The 11,936-nt window shown below is 44.0% G+C and overlaps 1 protein-coding gene across 2 annotated transcripts; it reads right to left on the bottom strand.

Moving 5' to 3' along the window:
• Positions 1–446: 446 nt before the first annotated feature.
• LOC116423053 (zinc finger protein 2 homolog) lies at positions 447–8,987 on the bottom strand. Of its 2 annotated transcripts, XM_031964037.1 has the most exons (4): positions 8,646–8,987; positions 7,651–7,791; positions 4,529–4,655; positions 447–2,611 (listed from the first exon to the last, which is right to left on the bottom strand). In XM_031964037.1, the coding sequence occupies exons 2-4, from the start codon at positions 7,681–7,683 to the stop codon at positions 786–788; spliced, it is 1,986 nt and encodes a 661-aa protein (XP_031819897.1). In that variant the 5' UTR covers positions 7,684–7,791; positions 8,646–8,987; the 3' UTR covers positions 447–785. The 2 variants fall into 2 exon arrangements, with proteins under 2 accessions (XP_031819897.1, XP_031819896.1); XM_031964036.1 differs by lacking the exon at positions 8,646–8,987 and having other exon boundaries at positions 7,651–8,503.
• Between the last annotated feature and the right edge of the window lie 2,949 nt (positions 8,988–11,936).

The following is an 11,936-nucleotide window of genomic DNA, read 5'->3' as shown; positions in this document are numbered from 1 at the left end:
ATTCTTTCAGCAAAAGAAAACGAACAGGAAAGGGGACTCTACCTCAATTTTGAATGAATGTCACTTAAAAAAAGACATGAGCAAGATGACAGATTAGAATGGATACAATTTATGACATCTTCTAAATGGGAAATGCTTAAGAATGTATTTGACACAAATATATTTTGGGATTAGGCACTACTGGATTATTAACATTTATAATGGGAAGATCTGGTTTTTTTCATCATTCTCCATTCCAGGTAGGTGAGAGAGGTACAAGAATTTTTTCCTATAGAAAATATTTGTTTTTTAAAGTAAAGTGTTAAGTATAATCAACAAGTGTAGCTAGGAGAATTCTTGATTTAAGATATAGATTGAAAAGATAAAGAATGTTGTGAAAATAATTTATGATTTCTTATAATGAAGTCTTCAACACTGGGAACAATGACAACAGGAAACCATCAATATCTGATTTCTTTTTTAATTTTGAAATGCATACAAATGAAATCAAATGAACATTTTGAATTTACGCAAAGCAGAAAATTATGTCAAGAAATAAACTTACAAAGCTTGAATTTCTTTTTTGAGTAGTAATGAATTCAAGAAAACATTTTTCAAAACTTTCTCAGTTGCCTTCCTTATTATTTTACATTAGAGGATCAGGGGCAGGACAATCCTACGGTTAATATAGTTCCCTCTGCTATCCTCTCCTACCCAAAATAGGAGAAAAAAAAAAGTTTCACTTCATTGTGGATTTCTTATGTCTGGCAAGATGGGAGCTGCATCTAAGACTCTTGCCACATTGATTACATTTTTAAAAGTTTCTCTCCAACATGGATCCTCTGATGGGTAGAAAGATTGGAACTCTGTGTGAAAGCTTTTCCACACTGATTACATTTGAAAGGTTTCTCTCCAGTGTGGATTCTCTGATGTAAAGCAAGATTGGAACTCTGTGTGAAAGCTTTTCCACACTGATTACATTTGAAAGGTTTCTCTCCAGTGTGGATTCTCTGATGTGTAGCAAGATGGGAGCTGCGTCTAAAAGTCTTTCCACATTGATTACATTTAAAAGGTTTCTCTCCAGTGTGGATTTTCAGATGTATAGTAAGACTTGAGTTGCAACTAAAAGCCTTTCCACACTGATTACATTTAAAAGGTTTCTCTCCTGTGTGGATTCTCTGATGTAAAGCAAGATTGGAACTCTGTGTGAAATCCTTTCCACACTGATTACATTTAAAAGGTTTCTCTCCAGTATGGATTCGCTGATGTTCAGCAAGAATGGAGGAGAATCTGAAAGACTTTCCACACTGATTACATTTAAAATGTTTCTCTCCAGTGTGGATTCTCTGATGTAAACCAAGATGGGCACTCTGTGCGAAATCCTTTCCACACTGATTACATTTAAAAGGTTTCTCTCCAGTGTGCTTTCTCTGATGTGTAACAAGACTGGACGAGAATCTGAAAGCCTTTCCACATTGATTACATTTAAACCGTTTTTCTCCAGTGTGGATTCTCTGATGTCTAGCAAGATTTGAGTTACAACTAAAAGCCTTTTCACACTGATTACATTTAAAAGGTTTCTCTCCAGTGTGGATTCTCTGATGTAAAGCAAGACTGGAACTCTGTGTGAAAGCCTTTCCACACTGATTACATTTAAAAGGTTTCTCTCCTGTGTGGATTCTCTGATGTAAAGCAAGACTGGAACTCTGTGTGAAAGCCTTTCCACACTGATTACATTTAAAAGGTTTCTCTCCTGTGTGGATTCTCTGATGCTCAGCAAGATGGGCACTCTGTGTGAAAGCCTTTCCACATTGATGACATTCATAAGCCTTCTCTCCAGTGTGGGTTTTTTTATGCTTTGCTAGACTAGAGAGATCTGTAAAAGTTTTTCCACATTGATTGCATATGGAAGGCTTTCCACACAGAAGACATAAATAAGGCTTCTCTCTACTGTGGATTCTTTGATGGTCAATCAGAAATGATCTGTAATAGAAAGCTCTCCCACATTCAGCACATTTATGAGACACCTCTCCTTTATTAGCCTTCTGAGGGCTACCAAGAGCTGGCTTCCAACTAAAGGCTTTCCCACATTGATCATATCCAGGACGTTTCATTCCAGGGTGGTAAGGAAGAGATGAGTGATAGGATGAGGTTCCTTCACATACATTATTTTCATCAAGTTCTTTTCTAATAGGCATTTGTTGACGAGTAAGGAGATTAGAGCTCTGCCTGACAGCCTTCTCACTTTTATCACTTATGGAAAGCATTTCTTCAGTATCATTTTTCTGATGGCCACTGAGGTCTGAACTGCACTTCACAGTGATATCCCATTGATTACCTGGAAGCAATGGCTCCACCTCTTTAGTGAAGCATTTCTTGTATTCACTACCTTGAAGGTAATCACTTCCTGAGATCATTTTCTTGCAATGATTTGTGATAGAAGTCCATCTGAATCTCTTTCCAATTTCATACAATTCATAATCACTCTTTGCATATCTATGTACTTTGAAAATAAAGTCATGCAATTCCTTCAAATTGAAGTCACAGGGACCATCCATGAACCTTTGCAGGTCATGTTCTTCCACCAAAATTCCCAGGCTTTTACTCCTCTCATTTACTTTGAATCCAGTTTCTGAAAAAGACAAACATATACACAAAAAGACATACACACATAAATAAACAGAAATAGCAATATTACATAAGAGTCATTGCAGCTTGTCACCAAACAAAATATACCAAACTTCATAGGTGTACTCAGTGCAACCGCTGCCTTTTAATACCCCAATTAATTTTTATGAAAAGACAAATTGGAGGCAGCTAGGTGGTGCAATGGCTAGAGCACTAGCTCTGAAATCAGGAACACCTGAGTTCAAATCTAGCCTAAGACGCTTAACACTTCCTAGCTTTGTGACCCTGGGAAAGTCACTTAACCCCAAATGTCTCAGCAAAAAAAAAAAATAAATAAATAAATGATAATAATAATTTTTAAAAAGCAAAGGCAGGGGTCCACAGCTAAGATAACTATCACATGCCAAATTAGGGTCTTCTTTATGCTGGAATAGTTTTTTGCTATTTTAGAGGGAAAATTGAGCCAAAACACAATTGAAAATTGTAGAGTATATAAGGAGTAAACATGCAAACGAGTTTGATGAAAATAATGGGGAAATACTGAAGGTATTAAATGAAAAATGAGAACTCTACCAGATTCCCAAAATTACAAGGAATTTAAATCATCCATTTCTAGGGAGGCAGTACGTAACTCTCCCAAAAGTATAAACAAAGGTTACAGACATGTTGGTTTTTTGGCCCAATAAAGGCAGATAAAGTTCATTTTTATATTGAATGTAATAATGCAAAGCTGTTTTATGATGCCCTGAAGACTATTTATGGACCAAAGACCTATCTAAGCTGCCCAGTGTTGACAGAGCTACAATGAGTAGTGATAATGAAAGAGATGGGCTGAACTGTTTCATAAAGTCCTCAACACATCATCATCAACCATTGCTGAAGCTAAAAATCATTATCTTAGGTCATATTCCATTCCTCTTTAGCCATTCATGACTTGATGGCATCCCCACAGTCTCTACCTCTTTTGTCACCCAAAAGAGAGCTGCTATCAATCTTTTAAAATATATAAATTTGCTTCTTTTTTCCCTAATTGGCAAACAGACCTTATTGTGCATTTCATAGTAAAAAAGTATATACAGTTTCATAACTCTTTCGTCATAATTCCAGATTGTCCTCCAAATAGAGTGGATCATTGAATAATTTCAGCAACAATATATTAGTGTCCCCAACATGATATCAAACTGGTGTTTTTGATTTGCATTTCCCTAATTAATAATGTTAGAATATTTTCTCATATGGCTGTAAATAGTTTTAATCTCTTCATCAGAAACTACCTATTCCTGTCCCTTTGAGTATCTGAGACTTCACATGAGAAGTTTTCTTTAGAACAGGGCCCATTGTTCTTTTCTTTCAATTACCTGACTCTGCTCTTCACTTTGCAGGCTGAGACTACAGGTCAATCCAGCTGCCCACAGGGCTTGCTCTTGGCTAACTTTGCAGATTCTGCCTAGAAAAGCATAGCACTTCATTTGGGTCAAATCTCTACCTAGGGAGAGGAGGTCCTTCCTCCGATGCTGTTAAGGTCCTGACAACTTCTGGAATTTTAGTCACTTTTGCTGTTCAAAATGAATTGTGAGGCATTTATTTTTTTTTTTAGGGGACATTCTTAGGGAGCTAAGTATTTCCTTTGCTATTGTGCCATCTTACCAGAACCCTTTAACCCTTTCCCATTCTTTTTAGCACATTTTCAGGGAGTTTACCTAACAAATGTGGCAGTAAAGTCAGATACCTAACTGAGCTAAATTATGTAACTCAAAAAGGCTGCAGCCGAGACCAAAATAGATGGAGACTTGGTGCCCTCAGATGACTGAACACTCGATCCAATTCCTGGGATACAAGACAGTGTGGATCACTTCTGTGCTGTTTGTGCTCATTTTGAACTGATGATGAACACCAAGAAAAAAGAGGAAATGGTCCTTACCCAGAGACAGCAGGTTCTGGATACTCTCCAGCATGACCTCCTTGTACAGCTCCTTCTGAGAAGCGTCCAAGAGCCCCCACTCTTCCTCAGTGAAGTCCATGAAAATATCCTTGAATGTCACCAATTCCTAAACCATCAAAAGTCACTTGATTTAGAGCTGAAAGATCCTTCAGAATTCATCTACTCCAACCCTCATCAACTTAAGAGGAGAAAACTGAAGCAGAGATGCGATTGGCTAAAACTCCTATAAGCTTTAGGAGTGTTAGAGTCCACACTTAGAACCAGGTATTAAGAGCCCAGTGGAATACTGAGAAAAGTATTTTCCGTTTGAAATGAGAGTCATGTTGGATAATAAAAGTTTTAAAAATGCCTTACTATAAAATGCTTCTCCCAATGGAATTAGGGAGAACATATGAATTCTATAGAATCTGTGAAGGTGGAAGATAGAAGATGATGAGACATCCCTCCCCACAAGAAGGGTCTTAAATGATTATATATTTTTTAAAATTCTATGAAGAGTTTGTGAGAACATGGGAAATACTATGTATTCTGGGGAAGAAACCATTAGCAGTGATCACCAAGGAGAGAACAAAGAAATTCTCCAGCAAATTTAATGAGTCTAAAATGAAATCTCAACTAGAAGGAAGCAGGAAAAGAATTTTAAAAAGAATCTGGCCTCAAGTAGTTGGTATTAGACAAGTGATGAAGCTTTATCTCTTCTCCTAAGGTGAGCTTGTTAACGGAATGTGTTCTGTGAGAGATGACTAATTGAGACACTAACTGTCTCCTAGAAATCTGTGCTTGCACTCCCCAGGTAGGTTTCAGCCAGAAGGTCAGAGAGGTCAGGCAGGTCAGGCGGCTAACCTGGCTTGTAAGTGGCCGGCCTCCAAGGAACAAGAAGGGCCCTTTGATACCACATTCTTGCCCTGATTCCTGCTTCACTCAGCCCTCTAGAGCCCATCCGGAGGTCAGGCTATCCTGGCTGAGGAGACCTTAGAATCTGCCCAATCCTTATTCTGGGACTGCCTCCTGCTCAGTATTCTTTGCCACCCAATGCCAATCTCTTTCCTTCTTTAACTCTGGGAAGTACAATCATGTCCCTCAGATCCAGTGACCCAGATGTTTACACATCTAGTACTAAGAGTTTTCCTAAGTGAATTTTGGAGAAAACATCACTGACTTTATTTGATGCCATGCAGCTATTCTTTTATCAATATACTAGACTTCCTGCACTATATCTCATTCCCCAATCACTCTGGGAAAACTCAGAGCATTCACTTCCAGTCCTGTTACTGTCTAAGAAGGCACAAAGGACTTAGCAAATGTTGCCAAAGTATCTGAGTAATTGAGCCCTTGTTTCTTTCTTCCTGTGTTCTCTTGCTCTGACATGAATAGCTATGCTAAAGACTTAACACTTTAACTCTAAATTCACATTTTCTTGTTTTGGTAAAAATGTACTTTACAAGGAAAGCAGAAAGATGGGCAATGAGCTTCACTCCAAGTACCTCTGATGAAGGCTACATTTCCCAAATATATAGAGAATTGAGTCAAATGTATAAGCATAAAAAGCATTCCTCAATTGAGAAATGATCAAAGAAAACGAATACTGTTTAGATGAGGAAAACGAAATGCTCTAAATCACTTTTGATTATGGAAATGCAAATAAAGATAACTCGGAAGTATCACTTCACATCTATCAGATTAATTAATAAGACAAAAAATGATCAATGCTGGAAAGAATGTGAGAATACTGGGACACTAGTGCACTGACGAGGAATTGTGAAGGGATCATCAAGCTTTGTGGAGAGGAGCTCTGAACTATGAAAAAAGGGCAGTAAACTGTGCAAATCTTTAGATCTAACAACAGCACCACTAAGTCTGTATTATTCCAAAGAGATCATAAAAAGAGAGAAAGGGCTTACATGTGTAAAAATATTCATAACAGTTCTTTTCCTGTAGGCAATATTGTGGAAATTGAGGGAATTCCCATCAAGTGGGAAATGGCTGAAAAAGTTGTGGTATGTGAATATAATGAAATAGTATTGTGCAATAGGAAATGATGAAGAGGCAGATTTCAGAAAGAACTAAAAACTAAATTGATGCAAATTGAAACGAGCAGAGCCAAGAAAAGATTGTATACAGAATCTGCAACAGATTCAATGATCAATTATGAATGACTCAGCTCTTTTTAGGAGCACAAGGATCTAAGGCAATTATAAAAGACTCAATAAGGAGTTTTTTATACTCTAAATTATTAATTTAAATAATACATACACTAAATAAATGATGGACTCTGAAAGTGATTGAAGAACTTATCTTTTAGTTACTTTATTCTTTTTTTCTCCTCTTCTGATGTTTCACTTTTCACAACTCTGATTAATAGGGAAGTATGTTTTAAATGATAGCACATATATACCTAAACCACATTGTCTACCATTTTAGGAAGAAAAGAAGGGAATGGAGAAAAATTTACAACTCAAAATCTGATAAAGATGAATGCTACAAATTTTCATGACATGTAACTGAAAATAATTTAAAAGAAACAAGCAAATGTACCCTTTTGTATCTGGGTACTAACTTGATCTTAGCTAAAACTTCTTTATAACTGGCTATGAGACCCAACAGATGTTTCCTCCCCTGGGAGCTCCTTGAGGGCAGAGAGTCTTTTATAATTGCCTTAGATCCTTGTGCTCCTGAAAAATCTGAGTCATTCCTAATTGATCATAATTGATCATTGAGTGTGTTGCAGATTCTGTATACAATCTTTTCTTGGCTCTGCTTGTTTCAATTTGCATCAATTTGGTTTTTAATTCTTTCTGAAATCTGCCTCTTCATCATTGCTTATTGAACAATACTATTTTTTTCTTTTATCTTTCTTCTGCCTCCTCAGTGGTTCAGAGGAGCGAATTTCTAAACTTTATTGAATTGATCTAAGACCTGGCAAAGGAGAAGGACTCAGAGAGCCCTGGGAGCCGCTGGGTGGCCTGAGCGGGCAGGAAATGGGCAGTGCCAGGAGGGTGATTCCTGCCCTGCTGCCAGGGACCCCTCCCTCCGACAGGAGGAAGCTTCCTGGACTCCGGCTGGGCCGAGGCTGCTCAGCTCCGGGCAGGGACCGCACTCACCTGGGACGGGGGGCTCCGGCTGCCGGCGGCCATGACTCTGGTTCCGGGCTTGGATCCTCTGCCAGCCGGGCTGGGGAGGGAGAGGGAGCCCAGAGAGGGAGGCCGGGGTCTGAGGCTTCTCTGCCCAGGCTGGATGTGGACCTGTCCAGAATGAGAGGAGGAGCTCTCAGGGCAGAGAGAGCCGGGAGAGGCTGCACCCCAGGAGCAGGCCGAGAGGGGTCACCTGTGGGAGCAAGGAGACCTTCCCAGGACCCCCAGCACCGGACACTAAGGTCTCCTGCCCTGCGGGGAGGGGTAGCCCTGGGAGCCTGAGCCCCATGGGGTCAAGACCACAAGGCCTTCACCTGATCCCTGGAAGGAGAGTGAGACCCTGGCCACCCCTTGGTCCCTGCCTGCCTCAGTTTCTCCATCTGTAACATGGGAACCCTCCTGCCAAAGGCCCCAGAAATGACGACAGATATCCCGAGACCACCAGGAGGGAAACAGGGCAAGGAGCAGAGCTGGATGGGAGCCCCAGCCCCCCTCCCCCTCCTGTCAGGGAGCCTCCTCCACCCCCGCTGTCCTGCAGAAAAACACAAGGACTAGGGAAAGTTCCCCCTGATTGCTGCATGTGGGGAGCGCTTCCTGCATCCCGGGCCCCGTACTCTCACGGGGGAGGGGCCGCTCTCATCCCCTTTTTGCACTGGAGGAAACTGAGGCAAACAAACGGTGCAAAGCTACAGAACCCGCCCCCCTCCCCAATGTGTGCAAAGGGTGGCGACCGGCGAAGGGACCCCGCAATAGCGGGGGCTCCGTGGGGGAGGGGTCAGTTGGGGTCCGCAATAAACACTCGGCATTCCCTCCCCCTCCCCCCCCCCAGCCACAGGGATGCCCGAGCTCGCCCCTCCCCCTCCTCAGCCCATGCAGGGGAATCTCTCAGGGCTCAGGCCCCCGAGAGCCTCAGGTACACGCCCGCCCAAGCGCAGTCCCGCGGCTCAGTCACTCCCCGCACTCACAGTCACTGCGCCCGCTCCTGCCCGCGCCCCCACCCTCGGAGCTGGCACCAGATTCTCAGGCTCTGCCACAGCACCGGCCAGAACTGGCGCGGAAGGGGAGGAGCCTTAAGGAAGGGGGCGGTCCCAGGCCGCGCCTGCGCACAGACACCCTCCTGCCTTTCCCTCCCTCCCAGCCCAGAAAGGACTAAATAAACCTGGGACCCAGGAAGCCGCGCCTGCGCCCCAGGGGACTCCCAGCATGCCCTGCGGCTCAGCAGGAAAACTGCATGTGGATGTTCTGGGTTAGATCATTTGCATAATTACAAACGAGAGCTCAGTCCCCCCTTCCCCCACCCCACCCCGCTTCCGTGAGGGGGGGGGCCGGGAGACCCGCGCTCATGCTCAGACCCCTCCGGCCCCGCGGCGGGTTTGATGCCGTTTCTGTTCCTTTGGACATTTCCCCTCCCCCCTCCTTAAAGGCCCCCCTTGAAGCGCCTTCTTCAGCCCCGCTGAGAAGGGGTAAAAGCCCCTGTTTGTTTCCCTTTCCCGCTCGCGGCGGCGCTTTTCAGAGCAAAGCCCTTCCCTTAGTGCCGGGGATCAGAGGCCGAGGCTGCCTCGGGCGCCTCCTGTCGGGGAAGCGGGAGCCCCCGGGGGGCGCCGGGAGATTTCTGGGGAACCGCGAATCTTCCGCTTCTTTCCCAGCCCAAACCGCGAATCCCCCCGGGGCGGGTCCGGCCGCGCTGCGGAACCTGCGGCACCTGGAGCTTCCTCCCCACGCCCCGAGCGGGGGCGTCCTCGTGCCTCCGTCCGGCGCTGGGGCGGCGCCCGCCCTGAGCCCGCCCGCTGAGGCCGCCTGGGCCGGAGCCCCTGACGCGGGGCGGGGCGATTGCGGAGGATCCTGCAGGACGCCTCTGGCTTTTTGTTTTAGGGCCCCCCTCCCTCCTGGACCTTTTCCAGCTGTGGGGAGGGGGGGCAGGGAGGGGCTGCAGGGTCCAGAAGGGGCCTGGGCTGCAGAGTGGGGGCTTAGGCACAGACGGACACCCGTCATCCAGATGCTGGAGCACAGGGGGAAGCACCTTGTTCGTGGCCCCTGAGCTGGAGAGGAAGGGGAAAGTTTGGGGTGGAAATGACCCCAAAGGCGTGTGCACAAATACACACAAACCAGCCCCCGCCCCCCCCGCACAGATGTGCGCGCGCGCACACACACACACGCACACACACACGCACACACACACACGCTCCCCTTTGCGCGCTTCTGTCTCCGCGGGGCTTCCTGCTAAAGCTTCGGGCTCAGCTGGGAATTCCGAGCCTCTTCCGGGCTTTCCGAGGCCCCGCAGGGATTTCAGGCAGGGACGGCTTCTCGCCCTGGGAACAGTCAGCCCAGAGGCCAGTGGGGCTGCCCAGGGCTGGGGGAGGGGCCCCCTGGGGGAGCGTCCCGGAGGGGACCCGCTTCTGAAGCGCTTTTCCGCAGGAAGCCCAGAGCTGTCACGGGAGCCCCGGGGATTTCCCGAGTGGGGGCGCCATGGGGAGGGCTCAAGGCCTGTGGGGATCAGTTCCCCGGAGCGGAGATTTTTTGTTCACATATTTCTTTTCAAAGTCCATATAATTCTTTAAGTCTTTCCAGGTACTTTCCTGGAGAGGTCCCAGGAGGGGAGGAGGCTCAGAGGTGGATGAAGTTCTTTCTGCCTCAGATGCTAATGGGTTAGGAAAAGAACTCAGGATCCCCCCAGAAAGAGCTGGGATCCTCATATGAAAGAGTGTTCCAAATCACTATTGATCAAAGAAATTCAAATTGACAACTCTGAGATACCACTACACACCTGTCAGATTGGCTCAGATGACAGGAAAAAATAATGATTTTTGGAGGGGATGCGGGAAAACTGGGACATTGATTCATTGTTGGTGGAGTTGTGAACGAATCCAACCATTCTGGAGAGTAGTTTGGAACTATGCTCTAAAAGTTATCAAACTGTGCATCCCCTTTGACCCAGCAGTGCTACTACTGGGCTTATATCCCAAAGAGATACTAAAGAAGGGAAAGGGACCTGTATGTGCCAAAATGTTTGTGGCAGCCCTCTTTGTAGTGGCCAGAAACTGGAAAATGAATGGACGGCCATCAATTGGAGAATGGTTGGGTAAATTGTGGTATATGAATGTCATGGAATATTATTGTTCTGTAAGAAACGACCAGCAGGATAAATACAGGATAAATACCCAGGCATACGTTCTGTCAAATAAAAAGTTATAATCAAAACAAAAAAAGAAAGAGTTGCGATCTAAAGGATGTCACTGTGCTTGAGAAAACTTACATCGAAATGTCCTGGATAGTGGTTACTTTGCTAAAGAGAATTTAATATTTTATGACATGGACCACTAAGAGTAACAAGATTATTTGAAAACCACTATTAAAGCGTCATGGATTATATTCTCCTCTAAACCAGTCTCCTAAAGGAAAAAGGTGAAGGATTACCAATTGGGAGTCACCAAGTGGTTCAAAAAAACCCTGAGAAATGATAATCTAAACAGACTAAACCACTGCAGAAAGCAGGTGGCTAAAATTGGTTTTCCTGAAGTCTCTTTAATGTGCACACTGTTATTTGAACTGGTCTTAAATCAGGGAACAGGGAACTCTCCTCCAATCCTCCAAGTATTGTCACCAACCCCATAATATTCCACGAAAGATTAAAGTTTTCCTGTTCATCCATGTTGGAGGCAGGAGACAATTTAGGTTTAGATAGTTACACAAAATAGGGAAAAAGATATAAAGGGATATTTTGGGGGGGGTTAGGGTCACATCATTTCCATGTACAACATTACTTGTACCTCCTCCACCTCACTCTCCTTTCCCACATCTGGACTGATGTTAATTAGCTGCTTTTAATAAAAGATAGGCTTCTTAGAGGCAAGAAACCCTCTGTCATAGTGCATGATACAACATCTGGAATGATTATTTTTTGTTAATTAAGGCTGTTTATTTTCAAACTATGTGTATGGATAATTTTCAGCATTCACCTTTTTTTTCTTTCTTTTTTAAAATTTTATTATTATAACTTTTTATTGACAGAACCCATGCCTGGGTAACTTTTTTTTTTTTTTTTTTTTTACAACATTATCCCTTGCACCCACTTCTGTTCCGACATTTTCCTTCCCTCACTTCATCCCCTCCCCCAGATGGCAAGCAGTCTTATACATGTTAAATATGTCACAGTATATCCGAGATACAATATATGTGTGCAGAACCGAATAGTTCTCTTGTTGCACAGGAAGAATTGGATTCAGAAGGTAAAAATAACCTGAGGAGAAAAACAAAAA

This window comes from Sarcophilus harrisii, chromosome 3, assembly GCF_902635505.1.
Source record: "Sarcophilus harrisii chromosome 3, mSarHar1.11, whole genome shotgun sequence".
Classification (NCBI taxonomy): domain Eukaryota; kingdom Metazoa; phylum Chordata; class Mammalia; order Dasyuromorphia; family Dasyuridae; genus Sarcophilus; species Sarcophilus harrisii.
Note: the sequence above shows the minus strand (reverse complement) of the source record. Positions and strands in the feature narration are given on the sequence as shown.